The sequence below is a fragment of the Anopheles marshallii genome, chromosome 3 (assembly GCF_943734725.1).
Source record: "Anopheles marshallii chromosome 3, idAnoMarsDA_429_01, whole genome shotgun sequence".
NCBI lineage: Eukaryota > Metazoa > Arthropoda > Insecta > Diptera > Culicidae > Anopheles > Anopheles marshallii.
In genome coordinates this window covers 70,537,741-70,561,777 of record NC_071327.1, presented here as the reverse complement: position 1 = coordinate 70,561,777, position 24,037 = coordinate 70,537,741, and the positions used below count along the sequence as shown (strand labels likewise).

At 45.2% G+C, this 24,037-nt stretch overlaps 2 protein-coding genes across 2 annotated transcripts in view; both read left to right on the top strand.

Moving 5' to 3' along the window:
- Nucleotides 1–20,430, top strand: part of LOC128713101 (uncharacterized) — a 49,574-nt gene extending 29,144 nt beyond the window's left edge. Inside the window, exons 9-19 of the mRNA XM_053807964.1 lie at nucleotides 418–557; nucleotides 3,927–3,955; nucleotides 4,011–4,106; nucleotides 6,909–7,067; nucleotides 8,124–8,414; nucleotides 17,645–17,836; nucleotides 17,883–17,902; nucleotides 18,318–18,458; nucleotides 19,899–19,994; nucleotides 20,062–20,259; nucleotides 20,341–20,430. Of these exons, the coding sequence (XP_053663939.1) occupies nucleotides 418–557; nucleotides 3,927–3,955; nucleotides 4,011–4,106; nucleotides 6,909–7,067; nucleotides 8,124–8,414; nucleotides 17,645–17,836; nucleotides 17,883–17,902; nucleotides 18,318–18,458; nucleotides 19,899–19,994; nucleotides 20,062–20,259; nucleotides 20,341–20,430 (1,452 nt within the window). The remainder of the gene's footprint in view (nucleotides 1–417; nucleotides 558–3,926; nucleotides 3,956–4,010; nucleotides 4,107–6,908; nucleotides 7,068–8,123; nucleotides 8,415–17,644; nucleotides 17,837–17,882; nucleotides 17,903–18,317; nucleotides 18,459–19,898; nucleotides 19,995–20,061; nucleotides 20,260–20,340) is intronic.
- A 52-nt stretch (nucleotides 20,431–20,482) lies between these two features.
- On the top strand, nucleotides 20,483–23,011 carry LOC128713100 (uncharacterized). Its single transcript, XM_053807963.1, has 3 exons — nucleotides 20,483–20,488; nucleotides 20,530–21,352; nucleotides 21,443–23,011. Exons 1-3 carry the CDS (start codon nucleotides 20,483–20,485, stop codon nucleotides 22,921–22,923), a joined length of 2,310 nt encoding a protein of 769 aa, XP_053663938.1. The 3' UTR covers nucleotides 22,924–23,011.
- The last annotated feature ends 1,026 nt before the right edge of the window (nucleotides 23,012–24,037 follow it).

Here is a 24,037-nt window from a genome sequence, read left to right as displayed (position 1 = left end):
AGCGTTTTTTTTCCTTTCCTGTTAGCTAGTGGATACATATTTAATCACCATGAAACGAGTTTCCATAGAAGCATAGCCCGAATGTATGGATAGATAGTAAGAACACACATACACACCGCTCACACACACACACACCAAAACACCGATCACCGCAGCACGTCTGTTAGTGACGATCGGGATTTATTGGGATTGCTAGATAGTTTTGGAGTAATGAAAAACCAAAAAAAAACAGCACAAAAATTATACTAACAGCTAAAAAAAAACAAGAAACAAACACTTACCGATAAACACAACACCTAGCCACGACATTGGCATTAGCGGAGACCTGTCTGTATTTTACACTGTTTCTCTTTTTTATCTTCCCATTTTCTTTTTCTTCTTTTCCCTTCTTCTACCATTGCGTACTTCTCGTTACAGAAAGAGTTATTTTTGGGTAGAATAGAGCCTGGTTCACCTCGCGGTGAACGTAAAATGTCTTCTTCTAGCTCTTCCTCAATGAAGACTAAGTGGCTAAAAGCGTTCCGTAGCCTGAAACCGGCAGGTTCGGCGAACGATAGGTAAGTGGGAAACCTCGTTGTGCGCTGTAGCGTTTGCCGTAGGTAGCAACATTTTAATGTTTTCTCTCATTTTCCCCTTTGTTTACCGATAACCGACTCCACCTCGCCCCCTTTCGGTCTTGCTTAACACTCACCTCCCCCCCCCTCCCCGAAACAAAACTCCATTGTGCTCCCGGTATCCGCCCATAGTCCAACTGTGCAATATCTTAAGTTTCAAGTCTTTCTTCGCATTTATCGCTCGCTTTATGTTCGCTTAACGTTTTATTCCTCCTTCCCCTCTGTAACTCCATCCTGCTCCATCCCTTTCGCCTTACTTTCACCGATGACTTTTCCATTTTCTTCTGCGCGAATTACTCACGCCTTGTCCAAAAGCTCCGGGCCTCCATTTTTTTTCTCTTTTTGCAATCCTTTATAATGTCTGCCTTTTCTTAACGCCGCTCGCGCTTTTAAAAGTACACTTCATCCTCCCCCTCCACCCCCTCTCCACCCACTCTGTTCCCTTTCCCCCACCGTTCTTTCCATCAACCGGAACCCATCGCACAAAAACCATTCAATCTCCCATGGCAGCCTCTCGGGGTCCAGGTTCATTACCGGGAACCATCCATTAGGCAAAGAGTCCCTCCCTCCTACCACCCTCCTCCCCGCCCCTTTCACTCCTCCCCCATTGCAGGCGTGTGCGCAAATGGTTGTAGTTGGCACACGAACTCCTTTCACGAATGCGACTGTCTGCAGGGCACCATCATTCGCTTTCATTCGCTAGATGATAACGTGTTCGGGGATACAAGAAAGGCGTATAACCTTGCTTTTCTATTTTCCCGCGGCACCATTCACCATCGGGCGGGATGAGCAATGGAGGAAAGAAAGAAAAAAAAAAAGCCCCTCCGCTCACGGGCGGCCCAACATCATAATGGTTTGGCAAGGATCCTGAAGGATCCGTGTCAGCGCACGGGGCATCATTTTCATCTCGCTCGCTTTTGCTGCCGCTGCTGACTGCCGCGAATTAACTGTTTCTGTTTGCCGCTTTGATCACACACAGCACCCGGGTGTCTATTGGCATGTGATTTTGTTTTTGTCTTGCATTTGTCTCGTGATCACCGCCCCTGTCGCAACGCTGGCAGAAGGCGGCGGATGCATTTGGTTCAATGACTTACCGTTTCCATTGTTCCGTGCCATAAGGCAACCATTATTGGGCGAATTATTTGCAAACGTTGGCTAATGGTTGGCTGTTTAAGGGGGTAGTACACTCTGTGATTTGATATTTTTTTTTTGCTTAAATATTATTTTATCGTAAACTTTTCCAAAAGTTCATTAGACACGATCTGTTAAAAAGAGACAGACCAGACGCAATGTCGTAGCACTTCGTACGCGCTCATAAAACCTTCAAAGCGATTATCTCAAAACATTGTTTTTCAAATTGGAGATCGTATTAACTTCTAATTCCTTTGTTTAAATTGTTTTGCTGTCATCGTGTTTGACGTTTTTCTATTGATAAATGACACTTCAGTGCAAGCTTTCCACATTTCCACTCTGATATGTCACTTTCCTTATTTTGTTTTAATTGTTTAAACTTAACTTTATTTAACCGCAACAGTGTCATTTTAACAAATGTGTCCCATTTCAATGGAGTATTTATAGCCAGCTTGAAAAAAAATCCTAAAAAAATCAGCTTATTAGCTTAGTTTCAGAGTGTAATATCCCCTTACGGTCGAATCAATATGTAGATTAGCATTTTTGTCACCTCGAGGGGGCAAAAACAAAACCAAAATTCTAACAATTTATATTAAAAATGTCCTATAAAAAGCAAATTCACTATATAACTAAACCGAAACAACAAACGGTAAACGCAGTATATTAGCGAAAGATTAGCTCAAGTAATACGGTCGCATTCAATAAACCCGCTTCCTTTTCGTCTTCGTAGAACTTCTGCAACAACAACAAAAAACCCCTTTTCGAAACTATACAACAGCAGCAAAAAAAACAAACAAAACCCCCACTTCCCCCTTTCTCTTCCAGCATAGGCACTGTCCTGTCTGTCTAGAACACGCAAATTGTAACTGACACACCATATGTGTGTCAGTGTTTGAATGTGTGTGTGTGTATGTATATTACCGTGTAATATCAATCTGTTGTTAACGAAAACTTTCATTTGATTTCTTTATTGCCTTCCTATTACTTTTGCCAAATTCGGTAAACACAATTAGTACCAAATCCAATCAAATGTACCACGCAGTGTCAACGGTGTTGACTATGAGGTAACAACCATTATACGGAATATCAAGCAAATAATATCAAAGTATCGTGCTGTATAAACATATCTATATATCTATATATCTATATATTGCATTTGCTGTCGTAGTGTGTGATCCATATGTAAACCAAACAAAAAAAAAAGAAACGATATTTATATATATTTTAACCACACATATATAACCACCTATAAAAGTTGAATACGTTATAGTGTTCTGTTTGATGTAAACATCTTCATATTTGCCGTTTGCATAGTAGCAAACTTCTGTGCTACCCTTACATAACTGGAAGCGTTAATAGTAACGTGTTTCTAGCATTCCACAACTAGCGTACAGAACCAAACATAAAAAAAAGAAACCCCCCGCTCCCCAATATGCTAGCCATTTGCGGGCAAGTCGATTCTCCGTTTTCCGGTAGTGTCACGGAACGTAATCGTTTCGGACGAATTGGGTAAAACAGTTCCTAGCATCAGCCGTTCAGTTTCCGTTTTAGATGTGTCAAACCAGTACGGTCGAGAGCGATAGATTAGTTCGCAGTGTTTGCAGTTCGCTCGATACAAATTTGTTCTGTTTTTGGCTTCTGTTTAGTTCCGCTTATAGTTTGCATAGCAATGTAAGACAGCAACCGTTCGTGTGGCAACACCCTTTCCTTCCACGCTGGGAAACTCTTTGCTTCATTTCGCTGAACAAAACCGCTTCTTAACCAACTCTGTATCTATTACCACTGTCTAACGTTAATCTGCATCTGTTTGAGAGCGTTTTATCGCGGGTTTTAGACGATCAGTGCCGATCGGTTATTGCGACAAATAAAAGCACTGCCCTGTGCGGAATATTGTGCAAATGCTGGTTTTGCTTAGTGGAATCACTGTTCCACGGTTTGTAAAGAATTGCATTCCCCACCGGCGGAAGTGCATAATGCCGTAACCACGGAGTAGCAACATGCGAGAGCAACGTTGTAGTGAATGCCGATTGATTTAAAGTACGTCACCAAATCATTACCGTATGAACAGCCCCTTTTTCGGGCCGACATATGTTTGCGCAACACCCGCATATTCTATTCGTACCTAAGCCTGTTATTTGAACTGAGTGTCTACTTGCACGTACGCAGCGTATGGTTTTAGAGCGGAAATGGTCGTTCGTCTACTCGCAACAGCCCCCACTAATATCGATCTTTACTACCATCCTTACAGGAAGAGCGGTAATGGAGCACAAATCCGCTTCGATGGCACCGATAATCACAATCTGCAGGAGTACACCTACAAAAAGATCACACCGTGCGACGTATGCTCGCAGGTTCTACGAGGTACGTATCTTCCGTCACAGGCCTGCACAGGCAACGAAAAGGAAACGTTCGATCGATTCCGGACAGTCCATCCCCTGCACGGCCGAAAGGCAGCGTGTTCGTGCTGTTTGATTTGGTTTGGTGAAATTTTTTAGTCTCGCATCACCACCGAGAAATAAAACTTTATCGTCCATCCAGCCACAACCGTACCGGCCCGACCATGTTCACAGGCCCTTATTGGGCCGTGTTTCTTCATTGCTTTTATCGCGTTGTTGCCGTTTCGTTGCTCTATCGGCCCCCGAAAATAGAACACATAACTTTTGCGCCAACGAAACTACGACAATTTCGGTACCGCACCCCCCCCTGCGGCCGAACGTGTACGGACCCCGTGTGCCTCGAATGTTCGCTTTCCATGTGCAATGGAATGGCCTCTCTATCTTTCGCTTTGCATTATAAATGCGGAACTCAATCATCTTCCCGAATGCCCGTACACGGTCCCACGAAAACCACCCGGCACTGCGTTACCGGGGTCCGCCGGTGGTGACGGTGACCGGCATTACATTTATGAAGACTGGCAGCGTGCAAAAGATGCCCCGAAAGACATGTTTACCGTTTTAGCTTCATCATTAAATAATTCACTTTGGCCTCGTCCGATCCATCCAAGGACGGAAAGTTTTCAAATCCTGCAATCGTACCGCCGATAAAGCGGTGGCAGTGTTGCCGTTTTGCCCGAACCGTTTTGCTGGTACAGTTATGCTGCTTGGCAAATGTAACATTACCTGCTGCATAAATCAATAATGCTTAGAGCATTAGATGTAGGGAAGTAAAAAAGAAAACCCCCAATTACGCGCATCAATTCATGTTTTTACGTAATGGTTTTTGGTTCGAATATGTTATTTTGTGTGCCTTGGAATGTTAAACAACTTCAGGACACTGTAGCTTGGGGAGGTTTATTTGTTTGTTGAGATTAGAAAGATTTTGAGCAATTTAAGCTCTTTCATATCTTGCTTGAAAAGGTCTTTTACTGGCTATTCTAGGGGTTTTTTTTTTAATTTTTATATATTCAAAGCTGGATAATCAGTTTTCTCACAAGAGTAAAAAGAGCCGGAAAGGATTTGGAATCGCTCCTATCTAGTATTGTACTTAAACGATCTTTTGATGGTGATTCGCACGACTCTTTAGTGAAGACTATATTTCAATCATGAGTTGACTCTCAAAAGTTTCGTGAATAGCTAAAGATCATCAATGTCTTAAGATATTTCATGAACCTATATTTAATTAACCGTTGTAGATTCCAAAATTACGGAAGATCTTAATCTTAACGTTAGAATCTTCCTAGAAATTCAAAAAATCACGTAGAAATTCAAAAGAGATCTTCGTAGTTTAGCGATTGCGATCACAGCGTGCAGTTAACTTTGGAGTTTAGCAGTAGCACCCTACAACAGTCCTGCCGATGTAGGGTTTTGAAATGTAGGATTATGGTAGGACAGTTCCCACCTTCATTATAGAAGCTGTTGCAATGGTGGCAACCGATTCGCAAGGATAAAGGTTAAAGGTCGCAAGGTTAAATTCAATGACCGCAAAACATAAAAAAGCCTCAAATTGCATTTGCAAAGGAATTCTGGAGTACAATCGTAAATCGTTCGCCATTAAATCTTTTACGCATCATGATCGCTTCAGAGATTCATAAATCTTTTTGTTTTGTTTATGAATAATGCGCATGCCGTATTGCCACTAACCGTACCTTACTCTAGAATACAATAATTCACAATAATCGGGAGAAAATTTACTTCCGAGATTCATAAATCTTCAAAGTAATATTTCGAAGCCATTCGTGCGTACTTAATCGCTGAAAAGCGTTCCCGCATTTGGGAACAAGTTTATATTTGACATAAATATCATCTTTAAAGAACGGCTTCTGGGTGAACAAAAAAAGCTTTCCAATGGCCCACACTATCTCCCTTAAAAATCCCGATTGCACTCATGTATCTTGTCCGTGTCCGTACCACGTGTACGTGTAGCTTCACACGCTCGTGCAGCCAAAAGTGCCGTGCCCAAAGGTTCCATATACTCACGCTACCCGGGCACATTATAATTTAATTTCCAAATTATGGACACCACTGTTGAATTGATCCGTCATGGACGAGTGCATTGAAGATGGTACGGACGCCCCCTCCCTACCTCCACTCACCCCTCTTTCCCGGTAGCGAATAAATTATGAACGATCATGGAATGCTCGAGGTCAGCACCAGCCCGGTTTTGGGGACACATTTCAAAACCATCGACAACAGGCACTGATGACTCGGCCGCCCATAAATACACAAAAACACGGTGCAGTGCAGTGGGCTGGATGGCTGGTTTGTGCTGTGCTTGGCATTATGTCAAAATTTTCCCATGAGTGGTTAGACATGAAACACACACACTCCATTCTCGGCTCCAGTCCCAGTGGCAAGATGAACTCTCCTGTTCTATTATGCTGTGTCACATTTATTTTTTGTGGTGGTCGTTGCCATTTCTCTGTTGGCAAGTGTCACTATATATACATATCTACGGTGCACCTGATGCACGGAACGAGGTCCCCATTCCATGGCGAACACGAATAAAAGCCCATACAATACGCCGATTGTCGTGCAGCTCGTGTCTACAGGTGTCATTTTAACGTAATTATTCAGCTAACGAAAGCATTTTTAATTGATTCCACATTTCCCACCGGTGGGAAATGGCCGGGCCGTACGCCACACCTGAACCGCCGGGGATGCGATTAATGGAATTATCCATTTCCCTTTTTTTTCCTCCTTCTGCTTTATTCTCTTCGGCACACAGGACACACCCGACAGGGGCTACGCTGCCGCATCTGCAAGGTGAACGTGCACGCCGACTGTGCATCGCAGCTGCCAAAGTGTCAGGTGAAGCAGAAGCTGCTACGCCGCCAGAAGAGCACCTCCGAAATCGAAAACCGTGCCACCGAGGTTGAGGAAGAAAGTGAGTAGCGAAAAAAAGGAACACCCCCCCCATTTTTCCTGTACATGGCATGGCCGCATACCATATTTAGCCATTCCATCGTTCGGCTTATTGTTTTTCGGATCGCGAGCCCAGGCAGTTTCGGGACGGGAACGCGGCTCATCTTATGTATGGGCCCGCAAAACGGTACCGACCGATCATCATCATCATCAGCATCATCATAATCATCATCATCATCACTATCGTAATTGTTTCATTGTTCACCGCTACCCGCTAACAAACAGTCGAGGCAATGGCAAGCGCAAGAAAAAGAAAGGAATTGAGAGCAAAACCAAAAACACCCCACTAACACCTACGTACTAATCGATTACTTAGCCCTGCCTGCTTAAGCGATATGCCATGCTCTCCATCCAACTGGCACCGGTTTGCTCGACAACACCTCAGAAAACTGATTGCGACATTTGTAGGGTTCTCTGTGTGGCCAAAACAGTTGTATGTGGCTTGCGCCTTGCGGTAGTGTATTCATCGTGTGAATGATGTGTATTTGCCCAAATGTCAGTTTACTACTCAGTGTTGTACTCGTTTTGTTTTGTCCACCAATTGAGCAGCTTACGCCCAGCCCTGCATCGAACAATGTTAAAATTCGGCAAAAAAAACGAATGTGAGCCGACGACGATCGGAGCGTGCTCAAAAAACAAACACTACTAAACACAGACACATCCAAACATTCTAAAGCTACGACTGCGTAATAATTATTATGTTTTTACAGTGCTGTGTAAATATATTTATATCTTTGATCCCTTGTTTTCCCGTCCAACAAGTCCGACCAATGTATTTTTTCCAGATCGTCTCTCTCTCTCTCTCTTCTTGGCTACTCCCGTAAACGCTGTCTTCCCCTACTGTCTTTCCTCCTGTCTGTCGTCCTATCTCTATCGTGCTCGTCCGAAGTTTTTCAACCCCAGAGGGTGCCTTGTTTAACTCTTGCCGCCAAACAAACAAACAAACAAACAACCAAACACCCCTTTCCAACATGCAGCTAACTAACACAACGATCCCTCAATGATCCCTCCTCAACAGAACCAACCGATGTCGATCAGATATATCAGGTCCTTAAGCAGGCGGGCGAAATTTCCAGCGGCAAAATTGTTGTCGATCCGTCAAAGGGCCCAGGAGCGACCGGGACGGGGGCGTCGGCTGCCGGACACAACCAACCCGTCTCGAACCCTCCGCTAGACATTCCCGTAGTGAAAGTGCCTGAATATCCGGACCGTGCGCCATGGCGGGGACCAGTCAAATCTCAGGGGCCAAATTATCCACACCAGAAACAGGGACTGACCGCGCCCGTTGCAACGGACATGTCATGCTCAGGTCCGCGGTTGCTTCCGTTTCGCTTTTGCGGAATGAGTTTTCTACTCTTTCTCTCTCTTTCTCTCTATCTTTATTTCATTGCTAGTTTTACTCTTTCTGTTTTGTTTTATATTTTGTTTCGTTAACTGTTACTTTAGTACATGTTCCGTTGTACTTTTTTATATTTTATTTTGCCATTTCGGTTTTACGTTTCACTGTATCACAGCACCCAGTTGTCCCGTTCGGTTTGTTTTAATGCTACAGTTTTTTTTCTCCCTTTAATCTTCTACTATGCGCGCTGTGACAATCGCTCTATTTTTCTCTCTCTCTCTCTCTCTCCTCTTTCGCCTTCACATATTTTCTTCTTCGCTCTCTATCTTCCCCACCCTGTATTATTGCTTGCGTAGTACGAGTAGTACGTTTGTTTTTACTTCCATTTGACGCGCTATTCGGTCGGATGGACCCTACCAGTCTGTAGATACTGTACCATTACTGCTTCACTGCTGTTATACTCCTTATATTCGCCTTGTACTAGCCGCGAGTTGCACGCGAACTGTACTTTCGCTTTACTGTACATAGATCTACAGCCGTATTGTTACTATTCTAGTGCGTTTGCAATGAAATTTCGTAGATCCATACTCTTGTCTGTTCGTTCTATTCTTGTTTTCACTAGCGCTCGGCAGTACTAGCATTATGGTAGCGCATTGTTAGTGTTGTTTTAACTTTCATGTTACATTCTGCAATGCGAACAAATTTGAATCACACTTTAGTTTAGTGTTCTAGAGGAATCCTTTTCAACATCAGATACACATTTGAGTTCAACAACAGACAATTAATCCTAAATATGACGAAATTGTGATGTACTTTAAGTCACTCTTGCTCTACTCCAACACCGAACTGTATGCCTTTCTACCTTCGCATCGCGCAAAATATCTCTTCATAGTGTTTTTTTTTTCGGTTTTACAATTTATCTACGAACTCCATGTTCGAACTCCCATTCGATCATTTGCATTCAGCGTACGATCGTGTGCGGATAAAAAGAACTTCTCCATCACAAGTGCACAATCGAGACGCTAATCAAATAATTGATCTTTCCAACATCCGATACCGGGAACTGCAAACAACACAAACACGGCAAAAAGGTTCAGACCACCACATAATTACTTTTTGCGAAACCATTCACCAAACTCACTCTCATACACAGCGAAGCTTACTCTTTTGGGAGAGTTGAGGGAGGAGGGGGTCGAGAGGGGGGGAGGAAAACATGGGGGATACTATAAATCGTTCCATCCTCGTGTTCCATCATCATCATCGCTTCACGCTCACTACACCAGCCTCAGCCCCAACATACATGTGTGTGTGTGTGGCAACCCCATCGGTTTCCCCATATATTAAAACCGTCACTTGTTTGTCGTCCCTTTCCCTTCATATTGGCCAACCAGATATACGCGTACCCACAAACCCAAACACGCACCACCAGGCGGCGGTGGCACCGGCGTCAGCCATCGATTCCGGTGCGAGGCGTCGACTGTTCGCGGGCTTCCGACCCATGTCCGGCTTCGGCATATTACGGCTACGATCGGCACAGCATCGATCGATCTCGCTACCTGAAAGTAATTAATTGCAGTTGCCCCCGTGCATTTACCCACGTTTTACTTTACCACTCTCGCCCGTGTCGTGTGCTGTACTTCTTTCTTTTTGTTTTTTTCTCGACTCAATTGCATATGTTTACATTAAACTTTTGGATGTTTGTGTTGCCTTCTAATGCATTCGATGCGTTGCAAGTGATTGCCGTTTTGCTGTACGTCTGCGTGTGCCCAATAATCGAGTTTTGAATGTCTTACTCCTTAGTGTCCTTAAGCTGTTTGGTGTTTTGCCTTATGCGTGTTGTTTTGCATAGTTTTTTTTTTTGCCATTTTTTGTGGTCTGTTTTGTGTTTTGTTTTTTTTTTCTTTTGGTTTTCAACCCCCAATCAGCCTAAAACATGTGCAACACTGATTTGTGTGTGTGTGTTTTTAAATAGATTTCCCTCATTTTTGGACTTGTTTTTCGCCTTGTTCTACTGACAGATTATGCGATTTACGCTTAAACTCACTTCATCACCAAACAAACCTCCAAAAAACCGCTACACCTTCGTCGAATGTGTCCCATACCGTGATGTTATTGTTGTCGCACCGACCTAAGCCATGTTATATTTGACCCTGGAACTGGTTCCGGTGGTGCAACCGGCTGCATCATTGCTTGCGAGAGGCGAATTACGTGTCCATGCTGCGCTCGCCCTGCCTCCATCTAATGTCGTGTGCTGTGTGAGTGTGTTGTGATTTTATGTGCCACCGACAGAGTCTCTGTGCCAAGCAAACACCACAACGAATCCTTCCCACGTACACGAGCACAAACACTAACGACCACGGTGCTATTACCACATAAATGCACACATCCGACATCGATTGATCGATCGCGTTTCGCCCTGTTGGCATGATACATACATGTATGATGGAGCGGTGAAGAGACGGCACGACCAGCTCCTAGAGATGATGGAAAACCAATTAGACGCCCTACAGATGATTTCCCGTTCCTGCTTTATTATTTCTTCCATTTGCGGACTCTTTGTCTACTTTTACTACGCCTCTTTTGCTACCAAGACCCACATTCGGCTGCCTTAACGCTGCTGCATCGGTTTAAAAATAAAACCGAAAGGAAGTGAACGAAAAAAAAAAACGGCCTCCACATACACTTTAGCGATGGCCATTGTTCGCCTTTGGGGAAATCGCCTGTTTTTTTCTTTTGCGCTGCGGGATCACTCCATTGTGCAACCTTCATCAATAACAAACTTCCAAGGATTTGTTGTTGGAAGCCCACACGGTCGGTTTTCTGCGCAAATATGCGATCCAATAAGGGGGGTTTTTTGCCGTTAAAATGTTCGATAACAATCAACAAACTCTCTCCAAACAAAATGTGTGAATAAACGAGTGTGTGTGTGTGTGTGATTTTTTGTTTTTTTTCCTTTCTTTGTGCTTGTTTGATAACCTTAACTAACACACACTGCTTGCCCTATTAATCTGATGATGCTTTAAAAATGACTTTTACCACTAACGAAGGATCGTTTGTCGATCACTAACCACTAAACGAATTAATTGTTTGGTGTGCTCTGGCTTCTGCAAATCGATAACAGTGTGATTTGCCCCGTGATGAATATTGTTTGCCGTAAACCAAGAACAAAAACAAGCGTCACGCTTATTATTTTTGTTTCTACCTTTTGTTTTTCTAGCGGAAGAAGATGACATTATGATTTCGACTCGCCCATTCGGTCAACCACTTTGCTTCGTGGTGGAAGAACCGCCCCCGGAGGAGATGCAGGCGGGCAAGAAAGATGGCAAACGAAAGAAGTGAAGCGTCAATCGGTATGCCCTGCCACGGGCAGAACGTGCCAGGAAGACGGTCGCCCGTTGCGATTGCGTTACTGGCGCGAAAGCGTTTAATCTTAAGCAAGCAGACAAAGGACAGTTTTACCGCCGGTTTAACATTAGCCATTAGTTTGCCGTCCTGATGGGCCACACTCACACACAGCCTCTCCCTTCACTCACTCTCACTCGAATCATCGAATATAGCGAAAGGCATTAATGGAGGTTTTTTTTTTTTTATTTCCCGTCCCCTCGGTTTAACAACGACGTTTTAAACTGCATCTCGAGTGTGTGTTGTGAAGCGCTTTGCCGCTTCGTGCGAGTGTATTTTGCTTCCACCGCACATACCTAGCTGTACGAATTTCACGCCCGTTTAATGTAAAGATTTAAAGACATTCTGCTCGTTGCAAGCCGACGATCCCATCGACGATCGAGTTGTAATAACTAACGCTAGTCAGATGTTTGTGGTTCACCAAAGCAATATGCTCGAGGTCGGTCAACTGTGACAGGTTAGGTGTAAAATAAGCTTAGAATTTGTTGTACTCAACTACTGAGGACGAACACAAAAAAAAACAAAAAGTCGCACAGGGCAAAGAAGTATGTGCAAGGGCAACCGGTGGGGTATATTTTTAAGTGAATAATCCTTGTTTGTTTGTATGTTTCTCGAAGTAATACAATAAGAACCAGGAGCATAAATAAGTTCGTGTGTGTGTCATAGAGGGCATAAATATGTCTTCTATATCTCCATATGAGGAGTAGTTTTTCGCGCAATTTCCCAACTTTAAGGTCAACTGCTGATCTTTCCCTTTTTTGGTTTGAGCAGCTCGCAATATTATTCCCCTAACTGGTCCCATCCAAAAACACATTACTTTCTTTTCTTCTTGATGTAAATTTCCCATTTCATGTTGTCTTTGGGACAGTAAATCACTCATGAACAAATCAAATCATCTTTTGCAGCCTAACGATGTTTTCAAAAAAAGAATCCAAGATGCCTGATCTGCTGGTTTAATATTTTGTTATGTCCCCGATTTTGAGGTAAAGTTAGATAGATGCAGCGGTTCTAATCGATAACTATATGCTTGAAATGTGGTTGAGACTTTTAATTTGTGCAGCAGCTGAAAGTATTTAGCTGTATACTTGCTGTCAACTAATTTTCTAACGCCCTCTAGTGGCTGGCTATGACCTCTTTGGTATACAGAGTTATAGCGCGATCACCATAAACTTCTACAATGCGATGTCTTCTGGTAATTAGTAATCACTATTTGAACAAATAAACTGCCAAACAAAAACACATGTTTAGGTAGAGACATGCAAAACAGAATGCTTGAATGGTGATCTATAGAAGATTTGTCACTCTTTGTTGCCATAAAATCACACAAGCACTAAGCTAGTGGCGACATCTGGTATCAAAATGGTAACGAACTTATTTATGCTCCTAGTGGCAGGACGCGAATACCAAACGAGCCTAAATAAAGCATCTCCCCCCCCAACGAATTTACCGTGATCCAACCAACTTTTGCCACTTTGTACAAGCAATTTACATACTCACACACCTTTAACACCTTTACGCTACAATGTCCATTGCTATGGGACGCATTTTTCTTCGGTTTCGAAACGCACGAAATACGCGCCACTACTCGGGACGCAAAACTTCGCACGGCCAAAAAAACAGTAAAACAGATTAGCGCAAAACGGTTATCGAACGGACTGTGATAAATACGAACTAGCGAAGTCTTGCTACCGATGCTACCACACGAAACACGAAACAAAATCCACTCCCACCATACACCGCACCCTACACCCCTCCCCTTTCGCCCCGTCCGATGCTGCCAGATGGAGAGCACTTTATCTTGCATTGATTGCGAATACAATCACACGCACACTCACGCGCTACAGATGCGCGTCCAGATGCAACAATATTGGTGCCAGGCACGCGATTCAAACTGCACCACGAACAGGGAACCCGAACAAACACAATAAATATCGCGCAATCCTCGATCCTCGGTGGTATGAGGGGGTTTTTTTTGCTGCTCGGGTGGAAATATCGTTTGTTTGACATCCGAAAAAAAAAATGGCGCCTACATTCAGCAGACCACGATCGCTCGGAAAGCGATCATTTGCTCATCGAATATCCTTGTTTCGGAAACGATTCGTTGCTGTAAGATGGTTGCGACGTATCTCGCCATTGCACTGTGCCTCTTTATATCTTTGCCGTTACCACGTTGTTTGTCGTTCGCTTTAAGACAATGTTATGCTTGCTCTTCTCGCTTGTTCTTCCGTTAATGTGTGTTCCTACAATGCCAGCTTAATGTTTCAATTGCCGGCCATCATTTTTCTGCGCCGGTGCGCGGGCGGGTCCTGGTTGGTGGGATAAGCTTTTCCCTTACCCTGCCCCGTCACATTCGTAAGCAAATGAGGGAAGGCCGCCTTCGTCGTGCCGCACGGAAGATACAAGAAAACACATTAAGGTTGAATATGAAAATTTGATCTCGGGAGTATTTGCACAAATTATGCGAGCCTTTGCTCGTGTATCCAACCCAAACCACCGCTCTCTTCCTCCTCCCCCACCCTCCCTTCCCCCACGTTTTACACACGACGTACCCCGAATACGAATGGTTCGATGGATCGGGATCCGGATCATTAAAATACGTATTATACAAAAGAAACAAACATACTGCCCATTACGCTCCGCACAGGGCTGGTTTGTTTCATCTTGTACCGCACCACCATTGTGTCGCTAGCACCGAACATCGGTCGATGATGGAGCGGTAGCACCGGTAGATTCGGATACTGCAACATCAGGCTCCATTTGTTTTTGCTCAAAACATACCAAAACCAAAACGCGGCAGGGGCGAAAAAAAAGGCAAACAAACCAGAACCCACCGAGCGCCGAGTCGGCATGGAACGGTTTCGAATAATGAAAGAAAACGAGGATTAAATATGGCAAGAAAGGTCCACCGGTACGAGCCGGGTGGAGCCCGCCAACTGTCAAGATGCAAATAAACCGTGTACAGTGTGGCGCAGAGCAAATGGTACGATTATTTTGGGCATCGTTTGGTTTTACGATTATTCTATGCGATGCTGCTAGGGGATGGCGCTTCGATGGATGCATGTACACGTTGCTACAATTGGTCACATGATACACGTTACACGTGGATCGCAATGTAAACGGAATGTAACTCAATGTGTGCCTAAAGGCAGCTTTCGCAAATCCTGTGCAGATATTCAAATTTATAGCATCAAATGAAATAAGGTTATGCGAAGCGGATCTTTACGGAGACATGTACGACCGGTATGGAAATTTTCCAAATAGCATTTGAAGTATTAGGGAAAGGACCATTTTTTGACACAATAAAAATAAATTTCGATTGAATTGATGATACGATCATGACACAGAATTTATAACTTGGATTCTTATCCTTCGTCACGTAATACCGCTATGTACTATGCTTTTGTTTCTTTCGATGTATTGTGCGTAGTGTAGTACAGTGCACTTTATAGCATCGTTTAAGAAGTGAGATATACAGGTTGTCTCCGAAATGTATTCATACAAAAACTCACCTGAAATGCTGAAAAAGTAAAGGAAAGGGAGAAGAAAATCAACTCTGTAATATTGAAATATAAACGATATTGTATCCAGATTTGAAATACGCATAATTTCGAGGTTCGCAGATTATAGCGGTCCGCCATAATTGTGTCTCTCGAGGACTGCCTGTACTTTTGATTCTTTCGATGCATTGTGCGTAATGTAGAAGAGTTTTTTTGGGTAGTACAGTTCCTCCCAAGTGTACTTTATAGCATCGTTTAAGAAGAGAGATATACAGTATACTTATTAAAATAATGTTTTATATAAATGTTCTCAAAACTAACAAGTCTCACAAATACCTTGCTAGGCACTCAAAGCCATAAACTGTCACATAGCCAACTATATTTAGGGAGTTCCCAAGATACATTTCTATAGCAGAGCTTGGTAATTGGCATATCCCAAAGTTCCGCTTCAATTTTATGCTATAAATAAAACTTAGCTCCTAAAGGACTATATTCGCTTACTGCCACAATCTACTACTTAAGCCAACATGTGTATCAAGGCTGATCTGTAACGACAAACGTTTTCCATACCACTACCCAGAATGTCTGAAAATCCTGTGAACCGATCAGTTGTAATAGTTTATTTTTCAGGTTTTTTTTTCTACGCCTGTTTATTAGTTCTTATTTATGGGTTCAATGAGGATTTTTTTTAAATTGTCCACCGATTTTAATTAACATTTAATTTTGCTATAAATTTGGCTTATCATGTACCGGGTAGTGCATATTACATCCCGAGTATAACTCCATAAAAGGACGATAGCTATCTTTCAATTAAAATTTCCCCAATTCTTCCACATACTCTTGAATGTGTATACTAACTCAATAATACATTTCAAACTATCCATAAAAAAAATTGCTGTACAGTCTACTCCAAAACGTTAATCTCATTAACTTATTTATGTAAAACATTGTAACATTTAAGTCCTTCTCCATGTAGCACGTTTTGTAGTATTCCTTTCGATGTATTGTGATGGTAGTGTGTAAACTTAGTTTTATGGTGGTAAGTGTACTTTTAAGCCCTTTCCTTCCTGCATGACCCGTATCGTTGTAGCCCGGTACCATTCTTATCAATCACTTGCTTTGACTTCGTCATCACATGCTCGACTGCAAAATGCTTTTAACAAACCGTAGAAACAACAAAAACAAAAACGATCACCCTCTCACCCATGACCCAAAATGTCTTCGTCATTCGCGACCCGCACGGGTGCACACACTGAATGTCCCAATAATTCTATTCGTCCCATACGCAAAAAAAAAAAACCAAACCCCGATTCATCCAGTCAAGCAAAAGGGGTAACATGACCAAAGCGAGAGGGGCATAAATCATATCGTGATTTTAACGCAAACACCCTCTGAGCGGGGGTGAGAGGGGTGGAAGGGGGTGGTTATAATCAGCGTTGAATAATGCAAATATATCATCGCTTCAAATAATCAACCTCATTTCATCACACATGTACACAAACACACACCCACATGTGATCGATCCGTGTGATGTACGCGGGAGCACTTGCCGGTGAAAAGTGGCGATTCATTTCGTGACGTAGCGATCGCTTTGCTATTGATTACACGTACACGCGATGGTTTATGCATTTATGCGCCGCCCGTTCACACATGTGCTGTGAAACGTAACGTGGATTGCGGTGTGAAATCAAATGTAGTAACATCAGATGGCATTTTCCAGCGGCGTTCTTCTCCCATTCGCATGCAACAACCGTACCGGGGCGTGATTGATGCATTTAGAATGCAGTCTGGAATGAGCCTCCCTCCCCTGTCCTTGTCAAAAATGTTTAAATACTGTACAATTTTGCACCGCTTTAAGGCACTCGGCTTTAATTAAGCTCCAGTCGTCCAATCACTACAACAGCACCAAGTAGCGCTGTATCACACTGTATCGATTTACTCAGCGCTCGATCGCTGCTGCTTGGCACCAGCATCAGGCAATGGGTGCCAAAAATTCGTTACCAAACATGCCGACCATGTTGTGCCACCAGTCGCAGTTGGTCTGCCCCCGTACACACCCACACGATGCTACTGCATGTTTCACGCTTATCTTAAAACACCACCACCACCACCAACCCCGAACACCGTGTTAGACATTTTGGTTCGATCGCTTTTCCGTTTGATTGCTTTGTTTTGCTGTTACGAAACGCTGCTCCGTTATCCAGCAGCCAACCACCGTTTGGCGCTGGGCCGCTGCAGTACGAACGCGTAAAATAATGTATTCCGTATTACCGTTGTGTACCGTATTACCGAACATTGTAGCACCGCATTCACCACGACGCCAAAAGCTGAACCTTAGAATGAAATCACTCAGCTTGGACTCACCAGAATCGTCCGAATTGCATGGGCAAATACGGCGGCGACTCCCGGGACCGACCGGTCACGGTGGCCACGGAGGTTCTGGTGGTCACTTAGAACACAGCACGCCGCCATCTAACAATAGTAGGTTACACTGTAAGTATTTAGCAGTGGGTGCCGTGGGGTGGGGAAGGGATATAAGATAAAAACGCGGCAAACATCATCCATTCTTAGTGAATTGCCGAAATTGCACCCCTTCGCGTATTGTTTCCGAGCTGTGGATTGTGTCCTAACCTGTCCGGTTCTCCCCCGTTTCATGTGTTCTGTTCGCTTCTATTTTTCCGTGGCTGTATAGTTTTCTTTAAATTATTTCCCATTTCCCAATTCCTTTCCCTCGTTATGCTGCTGCTCGCCTTGGGGCAGCAGTCAAACAGTTCTTATCTTTTCTGCACCCAAGTTCCCACTGCCGACAAATGCGTGTGTGCGCGGTACAGGATCAAGAACGGATTGAACGAATTTCGAATTTATCGACGCCGTGGCTTGTACCGCATACATACCGCGCGAAGCGTTCTTGAGCCCGATGTCTAAATAACGAAACCTATCCTATCGTGTGTATCTCGATGTGCTTATCCCGCACAACACAGCACCATCCAGCCCGTCCGGTACGCAGAGAAAATTCCTGTACGCTACGCGCGGCATGAAGACCGGTTCCGTCGATCTGCCGGATGAAATCGAAAAAAGCCTCTCGTCGGCCAGCACCTCACCCTGCCCATCACCGGTACGTCAAAATCAGGTAAATGAACGGTGCGGGAGGGGTGTGTGTTTCAGGAGCAAGGAGCAGCAATTCACCCTTTGTTGGGGGAAACATTTTGGGCCGACAAATTGGAACCAGAAGCATCTTATTCTCTTGCTGTTAAAGTGGATCCATTTTTTCTCTTGGTCTACAAAATTCAATTTTCTGGTTGTTTCTTTGCGTGTTGACAGGGTGTGGAAAAGAATTTTGGGTGCAATAAAACACTGCAATGCATCTTATTGTCCTATACCATTTCCATTTTTTTCTTCATGTGATAAAAATGGTCTATGCTAGAAGTGATAAAAACAATTTATTAAGCAGTTTTTAAAGAGGAGACAGTTTGAACTATCAGAATATTCGGTTCGGAAATCAAGTTTTAAAAATAAATAAATCAGAATAACTTAAATTGGCAATGAACTCAAGATGAACTATTTAGAACAACATGAATTTTTACAAAATTTTAACTGAGGGTTAAATTAGATTAAAAAATTGGACCTTTTGTTGAAATAGTTTATTGAAGAGAAAAGTATGGTAACCATGTGCTACAAATTGCAATTTAAAACTACTTTAGACGATAAACGGAGTACAAACAGGAATTAGACTGTATTACAGGGTTACCCGAGGTATTTAGCCATTTAAGAATATTTTCCCGCGACAGTCAGTCAAGTCTCTCTAAGGTAGTACCGCGGTCTACAGTCATTGAACATAGAGAGTAAGATCTGTCAAATAGTATGGGAAAAATGTTCGATGAACAAATATTCTGCATACAATTTGCCGGCTTTTGCTCAATGTTTAATGACTGTAGACCGACGAATAAGATGAAGATTTTTGATAGTCCCTTCATTTTCAATACATTTTATGTCTCTCAAGGTCTGCAAAGTCTCCTTAACATCACTTTCTTTAGGCTGCACATGGTGTTTATACACCAATGTCTCTCTAAGGTAACCGTGTTTGGTGCTTGTCAATGACATCGCGTGATAGCTGCGTTTACAGAATATTGAAGGCTCTTGCCATACTTAAATATTATACCACCCCAGTGTATTTCTTTCCCAAAGCTGTAAGTCTCTCTATGATAGCGTTCCCTACAGCTAGCAAGTTAGAGAGACTTGACTGTACATCTATAATCTTAGAGAAAGGTGTCCACTAATCGTCTACTACTAATCGTAATTTACACATGTTTCCACCTACGTTCGAATCTCGTGAAATATAGTTTAGTAAGCGAGTTCTGGTAGGCATGAGGTAGTAAGGCGTAACACCAAGAAGACGTGAAATAAGAAGTAATAAGTGTCTTAGTCTTAGGACACCCCTGGTGAAGATATCGTTTGCGAGGCAGGGATGTAGTACTAACTTTAAAATTAACAAATTAGGAGATACTAAAGCCCATCCGTCTAACCGAGTGGCTAATAATGTCTTCAAACATTTCAGAAATCCCATCGTCTTCTACCAACAAACCTATACGTGGTGCTGTACAACTTCAAGTCCCGTCATCAGGACGAACTGGATCTAAAAGCCGGTTACAAGGTACGAATGGTTTTGGCGCCGAACAGCAGAACAACCGATCTAATCACGGCATGCCAAACATTTGCAGGTCACTGTGATCGACACGTCCGATCCGGACTGGTGGAAGGGAAAGTGTCTCGGGAAGGTCGGTTACTTCCCATCGAAATACTGTGCTAAGCTTGCGGCATCGGAAAAACCACTGCAGGTCACACACAACCTGCAGGTGACGGACAATGAGCGTGGCGACGGCACGTTAACGCTACTTCGCGATCAGATCGTTATACAGGTAAGCTGGTACGGTTGGCACCGTGGAGATCTAGAGAGATTTTACGTTTGATCTGTCTGTATCTCTCACCCGCATCTTCAGGTGGGCGAAGAGGTAAATGGCATGGTGATGGTGCGTTCGGCCGATAACCGACAGGGCGTGTGTCCGGTCAAGTACTTGCAGGAGGTCTGACAACCGGAAGAGGAAAAACTCGACCGGGATCGTGATAAAGACCACAGACAGCATGCGGGTACCACCGGCAAGGGTGCGGGATCAAGCGTATCCACGAAGGCAAGCAGAAAGGAGACGTCGGCGGGCGGGCAACGGCACGAGGGCCGCCCGGACCAGAAAGACCAATGCCATGCGGGCGGACATCATTACCACCGGGAGAGCCGCAACAACTTCCACAAGTCGTACGATCGCAGCTGGGAAAAGTGGGAGAAGTTCCGCGAGAAGAAGATGGAGATGATGAAGGCCCACAAGTACAACGTGGAGCACCGGCTGAAGTACGACAACCAGGAGCGCATCCTCTACCGGCACCATTTCAACTACTACCCGGTGAAGCGGCCCCGACCGCGAAAAACCTCCCTCGAGCCCAACTGGTACACGGAGAACATCTACTCGAACCAATCCATCGACAACTCGGACGGCGAGCTGGGCGTGGGCTTCCAGCGCCCGATGCCGCATCTGGCGGCCGGTGCATCGGGCGGGCGGGATATCAACGGTAACATGAGCATGGCCGGGCTGGAGGACGACGGCATCTTCACCATCGATGGCCATTTCGAGCGGCGGCACAACTATCCCAAATCGAACAGCTGCTGCTTCGGCGTTAACCGCATGCGGGACATCGACGAGCTCGGCGATGGGTTGGAGCGCGACGGTTGGACTGAGCGTTACCCGAAGATACCGAAGTCGTACTCGTTCAGCACGTCGCGCAGCATGGGCGTCGGGTTCAACATGGCGAAGCTGTACAACCGCAACAGCTTCGAGATGCCGGAATTCCCCGGTCATCGGCGCCGCCACCCGGAAGGTGGCCGCACGGTCGTGCGGCTGTGCGACCGCGAGGGTTGCTTCAACGAGACGTGCTTCAGCAAGGACGAGAAGAACTTTTACAACCACAATAATCTACACAACAATAACGTAAATAATAACAATAACAATGTGCACAGCACCACCACCAACAACAACAACAACGCGTATCGGCATAACAATAGCAACATCATTAGCGAATGGAATCTGCGGAATCGGAATAATCTGCGGATCGGTGCTGGCGGTGTGGGTGATGCTATTGCACCACGGCCACAGTACGTCATGGAGGAGGACTTCGATCTGTTCGACGAGGACGAAGATGATGGGGAGGACGAGGAGGCCACCGATCGGGATGATCAGGAGGAAATGGAGAGTGATCTGAACACGCTTTACGCCGAGGATCGGCATTCGATCGCCTGCGGTGACTATGGTGGAGTGGCCCGCGAACTGTACGGCCATCCATCACGGGCCGGTACGGGCCCTGGGACCGATTTGTATCGGGGGCAACGGTCGAAACAGTTGCACCGTGGGCGGCTCGATCGCGCTGCGAAGTACGCGGACGCGGAGTACACGGACAACTACAGACGATCGTTTGAGGATTTCTTCAACCAGAACTGCTGCATCGAGCGGAACCATCGGCAGCTGCGCGACGCTGGACGCTTACTGCTGAAAGCCCCCGGTACGCCACCGAAGAACAAGAGCATGCTGGAGGTAAAGCCCCCGAATCGCTTCGATGACACCTCCTCCGACTCAACCGATCTGGAGCTGGATGATTTTAACTTCGACTTTGAGAAGTATTGGGAGGAGCTGGAGAAGCCGTCGCCAACGTCACCGAGCGAGCTGGAGGAGCGCAAGAATGCGGGCCGGAGTGCGATGTCCGGTGGGACGGCGGCCCCCACCAAGAAGGTGAAGAACGTCAATCTCAGCCGGTGCTACAACAACGGGACGGTCATCGACATCTACCACGATGATGATCCGTACCATCGGGACCACTACCACTACCGGGAGGGTGGCATCGGCAAGGCGAACAACCACAGCCACCGGCATCGCGCCAACACGGCGGCGAGGAGTAAAGGAGCACGGCACAAGGTGTACCCGGCGGAACGGGACAAGCGGCTGGCAGAGGACTCCGGCCATCTTTCCGACAAGGGACCGGCCACGCATGAGCCGAACAGTGCCAAGACGCTGGACGCGTCCGGTAACACGCTAGGCGGCAACAGCAATGCGATCAGCTTCCTCAACAACATCTTCTCGATCTACAAGCCGAACAAGTACTCGCCGCTAAACTGTCACGTCGAGCAGAACTACCTGAAGAACATCCCGGCGAAAAAGATGAACATTGTGGCAAGTTCGGCCAGCCGACCGCTGGGGACGGGCAGCGACCAGACCCGGCGCACCACCGGCGGCGATCCATCCTCCACCAAGCGCCCGCTGACGGTACACCCGAGCAAGCTGTCCGTTGCATCGGTGGCAACGGCGGCGAGACGTAACGCGGCCCGCCAACCGCAGCCCACCAAGGACCCGCAGGCACGGTTCCAGATCATACCGGAGAAGACGGGCGTGAAGATCTCGCCCCTGTACCGGCTGGATGCGCAGGACTACAGGCGGGCGCGCTATAAACTGAAGAGCACCTCCCGGCCCCTGTCATTCTGGTGAAAATTGCTCGACTGTTCGTACTATTCGGATGGCCGGCTGGACGGATTGCCGGTGGTGAAGAAGACGCGCCGACACACCAAGTATCTCAAGTACTGAAACGAAAAGACAAACCGCGCACACACCTCACACGAGGTCTTTCTGTCACATCACCGTACATTAAAAAAACAGGAAACATCTGCTGTTGCTCAGACGTTGCTCCATCTCTCCAAGCAAGCACCCAAACAGCCACCCTTCCCCAGACCATCGAAGACCGCAACATATACCATTCGCTACAACACCCGATAACCACCCTGCATTAATCGGGAAGCATAGCCGAAAGCGATTGCCATTTTACCACACAAAAAAACCGTACCGAACCCTACACGAACCACCACCAACACCCTCCTTAAGCACGCAAGCATCACTACCATCACACCATATTGTTGTACATCAGATCGGTGTCTTTCGATGTTCTTTGTATCAGTGTGTGTGTGTGTATATCATTGTCATTGTCCTTTTAGCGCAGAATGGGCGGAGAAAACAAAAAAACCCCCCACAAAACAAAGAAGAACGATCGAAACCCAAACCAAACGTACCGTTGGCCACTCATCCGTTCTCATCCCGTTGTACACTCTGCCACACACACAAAAACTCGCATAAGAAAAGGAAGGATAAAAAGCAAAAAAAAAACATATAAAACAGACGATTTTGATACATTTTTCCTCCCGGTTGGTTGGGAGCGAGTTTTTTATAGCAAAACCAAACAAACGAGCAAAAAAAAACACACACACCCACACACGAGGACACACGGGCCCACAAACAGCAAAAAGACCAAAAACAACAACAACAACAACGCGAATTCGTTACCGGGGGGGCGGCAAGAGGATGAGGATGGGTGGCGCATGATCCTTTCGCGAACCCTGCGTGAACGGACTGCATGCATGGCGAACCCTTTGATAGCGGACCCGATTTTGCGCCACAAGTTACGCCTAGATAACGCATTCTTTGGAGGAACTTTACACGCAATGTAACATCCCACAAGACCCCCTGAAGGGGTGGAGGGTCAAAAGGCCTTTTAGAAGGTGTGCTGATATCAACGTATCTTTTACAACAGCACTTAACTCCAATAACGTGC

What these genes read in the sequence shown, in the direction of transcription:
- LOC128713100 (XM_053807963.1), top strand. An exon ending in GGACGAGAAGAACTTTTACA is followed by an intron (nt 21,353 to 21,442) that starts ACCACAATAATC and finishes ACGCGTATCGGC; the next exon opens with ATAACAATAGCAACATCATT.